This window comes from Sceloporus occidentalis, unplaced genomic scaffold (assembly GCF_023333645.1).
Source record: "Sceloporus occidentalis isolate IW3139 unplaced genomic scaffold, rSceOcc1.0.p SCAF_112, whole genome shotgun sequence".
Taxonomy (NCBI): domain Eukaryota; kingdom Metazoa; phylum Chordata; class Lepidosauria; order Squamata; family Phrynosomatidae; genus Sceloporus; species Sceloporus occidentalis.
In genome coordinates, this window is record NW_028317092.1 from 1,676,296 (window position 1) to 1,692,414 (window position 16,119).

General features: G+C 38.0%; 1 protein-coding gene across 3 annotated transcripts in view; it reads left to right on the plus strand.

The window, feature by feature from the left end:
- The first annotated feature begins 378 nt into the window (after nt 1–378).
- The window catches only part of LOC149282570 (gamma-aminobutyric acid receptor subunit beta-2-like), a 169,883-nt gene continuing 154,142 nt past the window's right edge, over nt 379–16,119 (plus strand). For all 3 annotated transcript variants that reach the window (XM_089498038.1, XM_089498039.1, XM_089498040.1), the window contains exons 1-3: nt 379–455; nt 570–661; nt 1,480–1,547. In XM_089498038.1, coding sequence (XP_089354164.1) covers nt 379–455; nt 570–661; nt 1,480–1,547 — 237 coding nt within the window. The remainder of the gene's footprint in view (nt 456–569; nt 662–1,479; nt 1,548–16,119) is intronic.

Consider the following 16,119-nt stretch of genomic DNA (forward strand, 5'->3'; position numbering starts at 1 on the left):
CACTCCCACATCAGCCTCCGTGTCAGCATCAGCAGCAATAGAGAGACCAGTAGCTGCTGCCTCCACTGAGCATTATAGACAGCGCAGGGACAGGTGAACCCAAGCTCGAAAAAACTGTGACAGCCGAGCCACTAGGGTCACGTAGCTGGGGTGGGGTGACGCCTCAAGCTGTCTAAAAGTTGGGGAAGGGGGACTTGTCCCCCTTGTCCCCTCCATTGATTGCGCCTATATGTCTGTGGCAAGCGAACCCAGCTCCTTTTGATGTTGTACTGAGCTCTGCGCATGCGCAGTACTTTAGAATTACTGCACTGGTCCGAATAAGTTGGATGTCTTCTGCTCTTCACTGAAAACCCTAAATCATATCAAAAAGCTAAAGGGATGTGGAGACTCAAGAAAAGGGGTTACGCTGGGATCTGGTCATTTCCAGTAATAATTGCAGTAGTCTGTGCGCAGAGGTAAGTGATCGTATGATGGGGAAGCTTTTATACATGGATCCTAATGCTGGCATCGGATGGCTTGTGAAAAATGATAGATGTGGATTATGTTCTGTATTTTTTTTTTTTTCCCAGTGCCAATGATCCTAGCAATATGTCACTGGTTAAGGAGACGGTTGATAGACTCTTGAAGGGCTATGACATCCGTCTGAGGCCAGATTTTGGAGGTAAATGACATAAATGAAGATGCTTAATCAGAGTGCCTGTAGTTTTTATGATCCTGATCATTTTGTTAGTCTTGCGTGCTCGTGATGATTAAATCAATCCTATAGCAAACTTAACTGCATGTTTCCATGTCTCATTCCTCATATGTAAATTCCTTTTTTATTGAATGAAAGCAGAAAATGTGTTATATTCATTGGGGTCTTTATTTGATGAGTTTCATCTACTAGCAATTGCACAGCCCCCCCTATTCCCCTCTATGCATTTAATAGTGTAGGCTGTAGCATGGCTTTTCATCAGGGTAAAACACGCATTCATAGGTGATGTACATGCATTGCTTTTATTATTTATAATAATGTGTGCCCATACTTTGAAAGAGTTTTCTTAATCACATCCAATGCAATATTATGGTATGGTGACTTGTAGGAATTAAACAGGGTCAGCCTGGATGACACCATGAGGTTGATTCTTGTCCTTAAAATGATTTGCCCAGGGGAGACATGCATTGTGATGCTTAAGATGTTCTGAAATGAACTGCACTACTGTATATTGTTGTATCTCTTTATATTGAAACATAAAACAGAATCAATGTTCCACTTAAAAAAAGACATTTATGCCCCTTTTGTGCATGTGGCATACCTGTTTGTTTAAAGGGACATTATTAAGCACATAAGGTCTTTAAAGTTAAACTGGCAACTTGCCCATGGGAAACGGTGACACACACCAATTCCTAGACCTAATCAATAGTTGATGATGGATGTGGGTGATAACAAAGAGTTAAATTCTTAGAGATCTTATTGTGAACCATCATGTTGGCATACAGGTCCCCCTGTGGCAGTTGGCATGAACATCGACATTGCCAGCATAGATATGGTATCAGAAGTCAACATGGTGAGTAATTCTGTATTTCTAAATTCTATGCATAAACTGCTGTATAGAAGTATTACAAATAATTATGCATACACTTAGAATATGTTTTAATGGCTCAGTTCTTGTACTGCATGGACGAAAATAGAATTGAGGTTTAAGATGTTCTACTGGTCTATATAAAACATACCACTTTGTAAAAGGATTGAACATCATCAATATCCTTGAGCATCCTTGTGCTGGCACTTCAATAATATATACAAGCATACATACAGTTGCATATATAGGCATTTCCTAATAAACGAGGATTATTGCCCACATATTTGTAATTCTGCATCCTGATTCATGGCATCAACAGAAGACCGATGTTCATTTTCCATTTTGTATCGGTGGCAATATATGTGTTGTGCTTGGAAATCTATGGACAGCCTTACTATAGTCACTTTAAATGTATAGTAGCTTCTTGATCACTTACTTGAAATGCAGGCAACAGCTTTTGACTTGTTTGCTTCATGCAAGAGCATCCCCTGCTGACATATATGTTGCACTGCAGAATATACACAAATTAGAAAGGTTAAAAAAAAATTAAATTAGGTGATTTGTTTATATATTTTGTGTGATTCCGAGCAGGATTATTTTTTATTGATTAGCACATATTAGCACATAATTTATCATTTTAAATGTGTTTTGGTTAAGCTTCAAAAACACTGCATACAAAAACAGTGACAAACTTCATTTCCACAAAAAGTTAGAAAAAAAGACTTAAGTCTTAAAACTTAAAAAATCAAATGAGACTTTTTATCTATATAAAGAGAAAATAAGTACGGGGATATCATATATTGTTAGTTAGTTGATGTTGTGATGGTGTTGAGGTTAAGCTGGCATTTTGAGGGTCAAAATGGATATGGAAGAGTTATCATCATGGCCATGGGAAATGTAGGAATTATGTATTTTGTTTCTTCTTCAGGAATTTGAAAATAAAGATCATTGAAATAACATGAATAGTTAGCAAAACAAATACTTTTATGAGATTGATATGAATTTGGATATCTAGACTGCTTTAGTGTCTATATATTTTTAAATCAGAATCCCATTTTGACATATTCAGTGGCAAAATATTGCTACTTAGTTGTGCAATATTGTGCAAAATCCATTATTTTACTAAGAAGCAGTCTGAAATTGATTGCAGCCCAGATGCAAATGATGACTGCTATTAAACTTAAATCAATACTTAGCTATAGCTTTTATATGTTTGTATTGTGTTAGTAATGCACATGGCAAAAATGCTGAACGAGATTGTAAAACTAAAGGTATTAGCAGGGATTGTGATTGTTTAGTGGAAGAGCATACAGCTACAACTACCGTACTTATAGATAATATATATATATATATATACATATATATTGAAAATGTAAATGATTACAGAATAAAAAGGAATGTCTTTCTGTTGTTTGTGTGATATCTTTACTGATTTAGGCCTTCAAATCTGCAATGCTGGTTTAATCCTATTCTGGTTGATAATTGCCATAGAAACCACAGTAGTATGTATTTTTGTATCCTCGTGTTTGTTATGCACCAAATGCAATTTACATAAACATGGAATAGTGTTTTAAGGGAATGCATGTACTGCATATACTCCACATTAGGCAGAGCTGGTAATTATATGGTCCATAAAAAAAAAACAGAGGGATATCTCTCGATACAAATTGCTACTCTTGAGAGTATTGTATGCCACATTGTCTCTAGAGAAATACCTGCTTGGAGCCAATATCGCAGTGCCATAGTGCTCCTTTTCATTAGTATATATCCCATTACCACATTTGCAGAGGTCAATGCAGACTTGGGCAACCTTTGTCTTGAAACACCCATATCCATTTAAGGCCACGATGGTCACTCTCAAGGTTGACCACTCATGGCGATATAGATATGCCTAATTGCGAAATATTAGAGGATCCTGGGATGTTGTTGCCTTGAGAAGTTATAAAGGTCAGAGTTTAACTTCAGCAGCAAGTTTTCTCTGACAACAGCTGAGATGATACCCCTGGTACATTGTTAACATAAACATAACCATACATTCCTGTAAGAGAAAAAAGTTAGGCTGTTAAGACTTTGAACTGAGTTTATCCTCCCTTCATTGATACACCGTCAGAGCATGATATCATAACTCCATCCACCTTAAGTGAGTGGTACTGGATGCCTTGCATGTATTAAAGTAGTCCTCAAAAACAGGACATTGCTCAGGAGTGTGGGCTGAATTGTTGGCAAATCTTTTAGATGCATGAGAGCCACCCCTACTTTATTCTATATATTAAGAATGCTAAATCTATTTTTAGATTTCACTACTCTCGCCAAGGCAATTTAAATGGACACCCTAATATAGAAGAATGTATATTACAGTATACTCTGTAAGTACTTTAATATCCATTCTTCAAAAATGAAACAAAAATAAATAAAACACTTACCAGACTCAGGATTTACAGCCCTCGTGCAAAATATTATTTCATCCTCCATGATCTGAAATTTGTTGCCACTGATTGGCTGCTTAAATTACTTCCAATAAACATAATGGGAGTAAACTTAAAAGGGGTAGGATAAAAGCGCTAAAAGCAAATTTTTAAAAAACAAATAAAAAAATAAAAAAAGTCCTTTTTAAAACAAAGTTATTGTAGATGTAGCAGCAGAACCACTTGCCAAGGTTTCCTCTTCTTGGCTTGGACAGGTAGAGTAGTTCACAAGGGGGTTAGTGGCTGCGCTCTCACGGATGTGAATATATGAAAGAAAAAGAAACACAATAATGCAATATGTCTCTTAAAACTTATTTTTTATAAAATGAAGGCCGCAAGGGGTTACTCACATATGGTGGGGGCTTCTTCAGTTAGCCCCAAAGTATGCGCTTGGGCGATATAATCCTCGCCTTAAAGATTTCTTTGGCAGCACTATGTAGTATGGGTTTCTTCAGTTAGCCCCAAGATGTGCATTTAGGTGGTATAATCCTTGCCTTAGAATTTCTTTAGCCTCAGCCTTTGGAGCAGTCTGGAGTGTCCGCAGTTCTTTTTTGGTGAGCAGTGACAGAATTGCTCACTCCTCAGCGCATAGGTGGTAAAATCCCAACCAAGAATATAGTGGTGGCTGACAAGGTATTCTGTTTTGTAAATTAAAAAAGGTCCAGGAGCAAGATAAAATAGTTTTTAAAAAAACTTATTTATTTGAAACTTTTGGTAATAAAAACCAATAAAAACCATCAAAAGGTTAATATAAAATAACACACAAACGCGTTTCGCCTAGCACAGGCTTCCTCAAAGTGTATAGACATAATGGGAGGTTTGACAGCTTATGCAGCCAGTCAGTGCTCCCATAGAAATCAATGGGAAAACATTACACGTGGTCAATGGAGTCTAAAGAGATGCTTGTACATGAGAGCCAGCACTGGATTACATCACATGCAGAGCAGTGCATTCAGCTGAATGCATCTTCCGCAGGGCATTTCGTTGGGGGGGTGGGGAGACAAACATTTGGATGGAAACTGTGAAAGGAACCACATGAAAATGTAAAGGCATCACACACCTATCAAGTGAATGTAATGGCTGCATTGATGAGGGGCAAATAAATATTTAAGCTTGGGGCCTTCAGAACTTCATTGTGTTTGTTACACGTAATATTTCCAACTAGGTCAATGACCTTGGTTTTTTTTTTAATATAAGTTATTTTATTAAAATTGCTTTTGTTATTCAATTACTGGTATTGCTTTTTTTTAGTAGCTCATTTTAGTACACCTGCCCATGTTATCTGGGCAGGTGTATTAATAATATAAATTTAAATATGTATGATATGAAATAGCTCTCTTTGCGTCTTATTTCCAGGAATTTTATAATAAAAAGTGGTGACGTCATTACAGCTGAAAAGAGATGATGTGTACTGTTATAATCAGATCAAATGTACAGTATGTATTTCCTCCTCATACAATGGACTGCACATTTCTAGTGATGTGTCCCAGTCTACCAATTCTGATTTTCATGACAACCCCCCCCACACACATTTAAGCATTTAAGGTCAGTCTAGTGTGCCATGCACATACCTAGGAACTCTCCAGGTTTTGCGCTGCTTCTCTGGTTCTCTGGGTCGACATCAAGATCCTCCAGGTCGCAGGAGTGGGGTCCTGACACGTTCCACTTCCCACCCATTTCCCCATTAAATTGGGGTGTGTCCGGTGGCATCACCGGGAATACCAGCAATGTCAGTGGGATGTAGTCCTGGCCTCATCCCGCAAAGGGGGGCTCTTGGTAGCCGGAGCCTAAAATTTCCCAGGGATGCACTTGCAGCATCAGTTTAATCAATGGTGCACATGTTCGATAAGTTGGTGACTGGTGATGTCTGTACCATATGAGTGCATGTAACAAGAGATGTGTTTGGCTGAACGCTGCTCCTGCAAGCCAACTAGCTGAGAGGGAATCCCTCAAAGTATTTTCATTGGGGCCACATAAAAATTTAAAGGGACCACTTAGCTATCATATGCATTAAAGAGATGCTAAGTGTAATAATGGCAATAAGAAATGTTGTAGAAAAGGCAAGAAAGTAGAATTAACTTGGCAAAATGACAAATGGAGAACCATCTTTAGTCTACATATTACAAAATACTAGTAAAGCAGTGCATGTTTCTGATAACAAGGACCTAACTTGTATAAAAGGTACAGATGCTGAGCTATTATTGCCTCGATTGCTTTGATGATCCTAATCAATGTCATTTAACTTGGTATATTATGCTGGCAGCATGTCCTGCCATGTAAGTCCTCCCATGTAAATCCAATAATAAATCAGTCCACCACATTCTCAATGCGTACTTTGCAGTCATGTCCAAAACACATTTACATAGCAGGAGTATAGAAAAGATTGTCAGGCTAGGTTCCCTGGTGGCTATATGCGGCATTGCAAATGCTTATTTAAATAAAATCTTCTCTAAATATAGGATACCTCCAAATGTAGCCTTTTCCTTACATTTTTAGCTGCACATGAGTTTAGTAGTCTATTATTTGGAAGTAAATATTGAAATAGAAATATACAACACAAAATTGGTGTGGAATTAAATTAATTTCTGTGCACTACTTCATACAATGTGAAATAAATGTATGTGGACAAAGTGGACAAGCTATACACATTTCTAATAGTTTCATGGGGCAATTAGCATAACACTTGTATAGTGCAATAGAGGGGAAGATAATTGTTATATTATATACATATATAAATGTGGAGCTAAATGTTTCCTGCTTTAAATACATGAGGATCATATGCTGCATTGGCTGTTACAAAGATCAAGTTTGGGATACTTTCCTCGTGGGTTACACAATCTGCTACACTGCATCTTAACACAAACCAGTGAGATCCACCTACTTACATATTAAGAAATCTCTGTTGGAAATACTTAGTGATATGGAATAACAGAATTAGTCCAAGCGCTCTTTTATTTTGACACCTTAACACTGAGAATACTTTCTGTATTGTCAGTATAATTAATCAGTCCCTTACTATCACCTTTTAGGGTTTCCCCCATGCAAACTACCTTATACAGGAACTTATTAAAACCTTTACTCAATGAGATGATCTTCATATGTTCTTCTTTTTTGAATGCCTAAAAAATACTTTTATTCTGGAGATGAGCTGTTGTTGTTTTATTTTTGTTATTTTCGTGAGTACTTTAATGTAAAAGTTGTAGTTTTTGGAAGAATCATTCCATGGAAATAACCTTATCAATTGTTTTAAGTGAATGGACAGTGCCAAAAAAGGCATGTGCAATGTAATATGGTGTTAGTGGCCACTCATGCATAGACATCTTTTTGTATGTTCTATACTTCTTTGTAACCTACGTTCCTCAACATAATCTATTTCCCACAGTACTAATCTAATAGTTTAGAGGTTTTTTTTGGTCTTGTGTGTACAGTTAAATGTACAAGACTTCCTCTGAGTCTGCCCTATACTACAGATATATTTTCTCTGCAGTTGCAGAGATAAGGCCCTGAACTGCCACCCCATACAAGATTCATGTTGGATCCTGTGTTTCACTTTGCTAGCTACCTTATCCCACACGTGCCACCGAAAATGTTAAATGCATTAAACATAATCTGACCATTCTCATTCTGTAGCTTTATGTCTATCCCATGCATGTTTAAATTTGCTTACTAAATTCACTATTTAGCACACTCCCAGTGAAGTAAAACATCCTTTGTATTATGCACTTACATTTCTCACACTTTCAAATCATATATGTAGGGCTGCAACAAAATCGTTGCCAACGAATCTGAAAAATACCCCTCATTATATAATCCGTTTTAGTGACTCACAGCAGCACTTCCTACTTACCAGTCCCTCCCTGTAATCACTGACAACTGGCCCCGCCCCTTCCTTCTCCAGAACCACATGGCTGTGACACTCATCTAACTGTAGTATAAAATTAATATTTGGGCTGCTGAAAGTTAATGGGATGTTTAGGGTTAATTTAGGGGCAGTTATGGTTAATAGGGTCTTTAGGGTTAATTTAGGGGCAGCTATGGTTAATGGGGTGTTTAGGGTTAATTTGAGGCAGTTGTGGTTAATGGTGTGTTTAGGGTTAATTTAGGGGCTGTTGCAGTTGATGGGGTCTTTAGGGTTAATTTAGGGGATGCTGTGGTTGATGGGGTCTTTAGGGTTAATTTAGGGGATGCTGTGGTTAATGGGGTGTTTAGGGTTAACTTAGAGGCAGTTATGGTTAATGGGGTGTTTAGGGTTAATTTAGTGCTGAGAATTAATTAATTTAATAAGTTAACTTTAAGGTGCAGTTAGAGATAAAGGGGGGCAAACTAAGGGGAGTCTAAATCCATGGGGCAGTGAAGATTAACCCAGTACTTATTTATAAAAGTATGGTGTCAGTACGAACGGGTCTGTGACTCTGAGGGGACTATGAGATATCTGGGGGGTATAAGGCATATCTGGGGAGGATGGAGAGACATATCTGGGGGTATAAGGCATATACGGTATATAAGGCATATGTGGGGAGGTCAGTGTGGCATGTCTGGGGAGGACGGAGTGGTGTATCAGGGTGTATAAGGCATATCTGGGGCCACAGTGGCATATCTGGGTGTAGAGTGGAGTGGCATATGTGGGGAGGGCAGTGTGGCATGTCTGGGGAGGATGGAGTGGTGTATCAGGGGGTATAAGGCGTATCAGGCACAGTGACATATGTGGGGGGTAGAGTCGAGTGGCATATGTGGGGGGTAGAGTGGAGTGGCATATGTGGGGGGCAGAGTGGAGTGGCATATGTGGGAGGCAGCGTGGAGTGGCATATGTGGGAGGCAGCATGGAGTGGCATATGTGGGAGGCAGCATGGCATGTGTGGGAGGCAGCGTGGAGTGGCATGTGTGAGAGGCAGCGTGGAGTGGCATGTGTGGGAGGCAGCGTGGCATATGTGGGAGGCAGCGTGGCATATGTGGGAGGCAGCGTGGCAAGCCTGGGCTCAAATGTGCATAAATTGGGGGGGCTGGTTGGGAAATAAAGACAAGAAATGCATTTTATCAAAGTTTTTTTTATTCTGCTGTTTGTATTTAACATCATTTGTTTATTAAATTATTTTAACCCCTTCAGTACCGGGACGTACCTGGTACTTCCTGGTTAACAGTCACCGGTAGACCGGGATGTACCAGGTACGTCTCCTCCAAAAAACGCCCCCACATCACTACAATCGCGGTGATCGTGGGGGCGCTGCTGCTGCTGTCTGCCCAGGAGTCCTGGGCAGACAGCACAGCCTGTCTAAGCCCGCCCCCAAGCCCACGATCACTCCCACGGAGTGATTCTCTAGGCAGAAACTGCGATTGCAGAAAAATCTGCAATCGCGGTTTCAGCTGCCACAGGCAGCTTCAGGGAAGGGTGGGGGGGTATTGAATGGGTCCCCACACAAGTGTGGGGACCTGATCCAACACCCCCCTGCTGCCTGATCGCTCCATGAGAGCGTCAGTGCAGTGTTAACCCCTTCAATGCCGCGATCGCGGCATTGAAGGGGTTAATTCCCATTTTTTAGGGGATTCTGCTGCTGGTGGTCTGCCTGGAAGCCCAGGCAGACCAGCAACAGCAAAAACGAGCCCCCAGAAGTCCTCTGATCAGTCCTGTAGGACTGATCAGAGAGACTCCTCCCCTACAATCTCCAGTCTATTGGAGATTGTGTCCCAGCTGCCAGAGGCAGCTTCAGGGACAGGGAGACAGGGTTCTTTGGTCTCCACATGAGTGTGGAGACCAGACCTCCCCCACCCCCACCCTTCCTCAGTTAACCCCTACCCCCCTCTTCCTCAATTAACCCCTTCAATGCTGCGATTGTGTATGACCCCCATCGCAGCATTGCAGGGGTTAATATTAGTCCCCACAAGCTTGTGGGGACTAAATATCAATCAATGCTGTGCTTCAATGGAGCATCAGCATTGAAAGAGTTAAAAAAAAATAATGTAAAAAATAATAATAATAATTAAAAAAAATTTTTTAAAAATAAATTAAAAAAAAATAATAAAATAATAATAATAAAAAAAAATAACAGCACTGACCTGAAAGTCCAGGGTGCTTCCAGGTCAAATGCTGGGCTGATCAGATCACTCCTGGCCAATAGGAGTGATCGGATCATTATGGCAGCCCACGGATGACCCTGCTCTACAAAGAGAGAGGGGTCATCTAGGGTAATTATGAAAAAACAAATTATTAATAAATGAAAAAATCATAATTATTACCTGATCACTTGTCGGTGACATTTTAAGTCGCTGATTATTGATCGGTCTCCCTGATTGATGTCAGCGGCCTAAACCTGTCACTTACAAGTAATCTGATGAAAAAAAATATTTAAAAAAATGTAAATGCACATGTTCCAGTTTTGCCCTCATAGCTTCCTCAAAAAATACATGAACCATGCATGTGAGGCCTTGTTGGAACCGGGGGGTGTTGGTGAACAAAATGTGGTGTTTTTTTTTCCAGTGTTACACATATGCTGTGCAAGAAATAAATTGCAACATTGAAATGTATACGTTAAAACGCAATAAAATAATTTCCCTGTGAAGTTTGGCAGACATCAGTGAAGAAATGGCTGGCTGAAAACTGTCAAAACTACCCTAGTTGAACACCTTGACTCGTCTACTGTTCATAAATATATACTTTTATGGGGTAATTTACAGTGGGGGGGCTTCCAAAATGTCCCAAATGGGATATAGGCCCAGGAAACCAATTTCTGAAAACTTGCGCATGTTCCAGTTATGGCCTCATGGCTTCCTCAAAAAATGCATGAACCATGCATGTGAGGCCGTGTTGGAACCGGGGGGTGTTGGTGAAAAAAAAGTGGTGCTTTCTTCCACTGTTGCACATATGCTGTGCAAGAAATAAATTTTAACATTGAAATGTATTTGTTAAAAACGCAATAAAATAAATTTTCCGTGAACTTTGGCAGACATCAGTGAAGAAAAGGCTAGCTGAAAACTGTCAAAACTACCCTAGTTGAACACCTTGACTTGTCTACTGTTCATAAAATATATACTTTTATGGGGTAATTTACAGCAGGGGGCTTCCAAAATGTCCCAAATGGGATATGGGCCCAGGAAACCAATTTATGAAAATTCCAAATGTGAAAACGAAAATGTGCATGTTCCAGTTTTGCCCTCATAGCTTCCTCAAAAAAATGCATGAACCATGCATGTGAGGCCTTGTTGGAACCGGGGGATGTTGGTGAACACAATTTGGTATTTTGTTCTGCAGTTGCACATATTCTATACAAAATTTAATATAAAATCTAAAGCAACATTGCAACATATGCAAAAAAAACCCCAAAAATATAAAAATACCTCAAAATTTGGCAGCAATTGGCGATAAAATCCCTGTTTGAAAAGTGTCAAAATGACCCTAGTTGTACACCTTGACTTATCTACTTTTCATAAACATATAATTTTGGGGGGGTAATCAGTATCTGTGAGAACTATTGCAGTTATTAGACTACAGACTACCATGCCAAATTTGAAAAAAATTACATTTCAAAAACGTGATGCATGCCTTGCAATATTTGCCCTATACTGGTCAAAATAGATAAAAATCCTGGCCATGTTGGGTGGTTTCCAAATCAGGACAAGTTAATGAATATATTTGGGATAATTTTTTCCCATTGGTTTAATGTGTGTACAATTTGTATGTATACAAAACTGTAAAAAAATTTCATTTTTTCCCCACTTTTTCCAGTTTTTTTCAAACAAAACAATGTACTACCCAGCTTACTATGGTTTCAAATGAAAGCCCTACTTGTGCTGAAAAAAACAATATATGATTTGTGTGGGTGCACCAATTGATAAGAGAGAAATTACAGTTGAAGAAAGACATGGCAAAAACACAAAAACGGCTCCGGTCCTTTAGCGACACCCTAGCTTAAAAATCCCGGTCCTGAAGGGGTTAAATAAATGAAAAATTTACATTCATTTTTTTATCCGATTAATCGAAAAAATAATCGGCCAACTAATCAATTATGAAAATAATCGTTAGTTGCAGCCCTACATATATGGAATCACTACAGATGTTTAGATCAAATGCATGTTGCGACCCTTTCATTTTTTTCTAACAATTCCCACAGAAACTTTCAAAATTCTTGTGGAAACCCTTCGCAGAAGAGCGGAAGCTTTTATATCCGCAAAGGATTTTTTTTTTTCTAGGTATACTTATGTATTTGTGTAATCTGGATCTGTAGATCAAAATGATTTGGACTCATTTTTTCATTTTGTTTTTGGTCCATTCATTTTCAGACAACAAACTTAGTTTCCTGCCCTTTTGGTTCATTATCACTGAGAATTCAGTCTCTTGCACTCTTGCTTACACTCTCTCTCGATGTCTCTCTACCTTATCCAACAACAACTTGCGTGTATCCACTTCTTCATCTCCTTCTCTGCAGCTCCTCTTCTTGTCCTTCTCCACTTCTTGTTCGTCTCATTCTTCTTCTCCAAGCTCTTCGCTGCTCCCAGTTCTCCCATGCATTATTCTAGGCTCTTAGTGACTCTGTAACAGGATGAAGCCTCCGCGCACATCCTTTTGCTGATTGGAGGAATGAAGGAGAAGATGTCCCTGTGAATCAGCGGAGAAAGAGAAGCACTTCTACACTTCTCTTTCTCCACAGATCCATGGGCATTATTCTAACCTCTGACCCATCTCCATAGCCGGGGGGAGAAGTATGTGCAGGGGCTCCACTCTGTTGCAGAGCTACTCTGAAGAGCCTGGATAATGTGGGGAGAGTCAAGAGCAGAGGAGAGCAGGGAGAACACCAAGAAAGAGAGAACACCACGAAGCGGAGCTGAACAAAAAGCAGAAGAAAAACAAGAAGCGGTTCTCGTAGAGACAAAAAATATCAGTTCTGGGAATTGTAACTAATGCATTGTCCGATGGCCTTTTGTGTGTGTATACATGTAAGTGTGTATATGCGTATGTGTGTGTGGGTATAGATGCACATGCATGTGCCCCTAGGGGACCAGGAAGCTCTTAATGCAGTATTGTTCAGATCAGTTTGGTTTTGAATATAACATATATTATAATATATAACTATATATATATATATATATATATATATATATATATATATATATACACACAGTATTAATATGATGGTATTAGATGAGTTACAAGATAATTTTGTATGCAATGCTAAATGCATTAGTTTGATTTAAATGTAATTTCTTTATCTGTTTCCTCTACATATGAAATTTACTTAAAGTACATTAATAAATTGAAGCAAACTGCTACATTCTTGACATTAATTGCTATTAGATATTATTACGGGAACAGTGCATCAGTTCTTGAAATTTCATGCACAGTGGTGATTAATTAAGCTGCTACGAGTATTTAAGTGAAAGAAGGATAATATTATTTTTACTATTGATTAGCTGGCTGAGCTTCTCTGAATTATATAAAGTTATTGCATTGATCCAATCTGTCACAAAAAATTAATACTTCCGCCTAGACCTAATGCTAGAAGTTCTCTGTTTTAAGTAAAACCTGTAGGAAGTCAATGTCTGATTGGACATTGGTCTGCCCTTTCTAATTAAGTATTACATATGTGGATTTTATCTTGCAATAATATCCAGTAGACTCACATTATGCTCTTAATATTCCACACAAAGATGAGACAAGCAGCCTACTAATATTTTATGCAGAACTTCACTTCTGAAACTTTTTAAAGCAAATATGAACATTTTGATGGAAACTTAGCTGTACCATATAACACATCATGCTGTATGTTTGAAATACATTAAAGCATGCGCAGAAAGCATTGCATATAGCCAGAGGCATATTCTGGCCTAGGGGAGTAGGTCTACAGAAGTGTAGTTCCTCAACGTGCCAGTTACAAGGGAGGTCATTGATCTTAGCAATTAGCCTATTTATACTAGAGATAACTGTGCCCAACTGGCACAGCCTGCAAAACATGGTGTACCCAGCATTGTACATCAAATGCAGCTATTTTTTTAAATTTTGATTAGTTTAAATTTTTATTTCTAGTTTGTTTGCAAAGAAATTAATAATCTGATTAGTATTTAGCCGGTAATGCAGTCATTTTACCTCAACTACCCTCAAATAGTCATTTGTGCTGAGAGATAACATAATAATTGGGGAATAATTTGTATTGCTTTCAGAGCGTAACATCAGAATATTTTTTTAAAAATCTCCTTCAACAGAATATTTGTAGAATCTATGTGCTTTTTTATTAAGATTAAGATTGCAGTTCAATTCTTACTAACTCTGCTAGAAAAGTCTGCAAAAGTGTAATTTCTTACTCTAATATCCAGCGGTATATTTTGGGCCAAAGCCGAATAACGATTCGTTTAACGACACGTCCAAAGCAATTACTTCTTTCTCAGCTTACTGAGTATGTCACTTATTAATTTTGCCAAATATAAATGGTGAAAGGAACATAAAGTTGGAATTGAAGTAAATTGAACACTAAATATGAAAGATAAATGTCTCGAAGGAGCGTAGTTTTTAATGTCCTAATGAGTTTTTATGGTTTCTTTCTTCTCCCTCTTTTTCTTTCTTCTCCTCTTATCCCACTGTCTTCTCTCTCTCCGGTTTCTTTTTTTCATTCTATCTCCAGCAGCATAATACATTGTGCAGGGAACGGAAAGGGATGATATTGGCTATATTGTATTGGGTATTGATACTTTTCAGAAATGTATATAAACTATATTAGTTAATGTTAACTAGGGACAACAAAACATTCTAATTCAAACAATGTAAATGCTTTAAAATGGAACCCTTCCTGTGCTTTGTTTGTTTAATGAATGTAATATGTAATTTAAGGGTTAAGTTATCCATGCTATACTGTATTTAAAATGCCTCTGCACATGTGCTGAGTGTTTGTTTTATCTTTCTACAGTTTGTTAAATTAGTTTAGACTTTTAAGATTTCTAGATGTAAAATATATCCATTAAAAACATGCTGATCCTCTGTGTACCTCTGTTGAATCACTTCTTATTTCTATCTAGATTGCTTTTTTAGCACTCATTGTCTAGATTCTTTGACTAAAAGCTTGGTTTTAGAAATGTAGTTGAATGGCGACAAGTTACCACCTGTGAAGAATTAGACAGCTTTTCCAATCATATACTTAAACAACTTTCCCAATAAAAATTATGAAATGGAAAACTACCAGTTCGAAAATTCCTGTATACAACAACCAGGAGCACCACGAAAACACAACCTGTATTGTTATCTCACATTTAAAAGACTGGTGGGCAGAAAAGCATGAAAAACCAAAAATGTATTTCAAAGTTATATTTAGTTAAGCGCTGTAGTATAAATGTACAGTAGTACCAAACTATGGACGCCTAGCCTACAAACATCAGGAACTTGTTTAGAATGACATCTCCTAAACAAGGGGTAGGTAATCTTCGGCTCTCCAGATGTTGTGAACTACATTTCCCTTGATGCTTTGCCAGCATTACGACTGTAAAAGCATTATGGGAGATGTAGTCCACAACATCAGGAGAGCCGAAGATTGCCTACCCCTGTCCTAAACCATCCATGAATGCTGGGGGAGACCAAGCAGAGAGAGACAGAGGAAACTAGGAGCCAAAAACCATAAAAATACTTTATACTATACAATGTCTGGACATGTTGCTTTATAAAAAAAAAAAAATGAAACATGATTTAAGTATTGTTTTTCTTATTATAAATCTGGGAAAAAAGAAGTGAAAATATAATTGTCTTGACTAATCTATTTGCTGTATGATAAATATGTCTGACATTCTTTACATAGAAACATAGAATTTGATGGCTGATAGGAACCATTTCAAACAATTTTTTTTCCCCATGCTGTAAAATAGCCATGTATGTATGTATGTGTGCATATATATATATATATATATATATATATATATATATATACTTAAATATGTAAATATCAGGCTACTCATATGAGGATTTTTCTTCCAAATCCAAAATCGCATAGTTTTTTCAAGTGTAAGAAAGACCTACGAGGAAAATCTTCTGTAATGTGATTTTAGGAAACATTTTTGCTACCAGATAAAAATTTCCATTCTTGAGTTTTCAACAGTTTAAAAATATAATATTGTTTTTTTGTAGT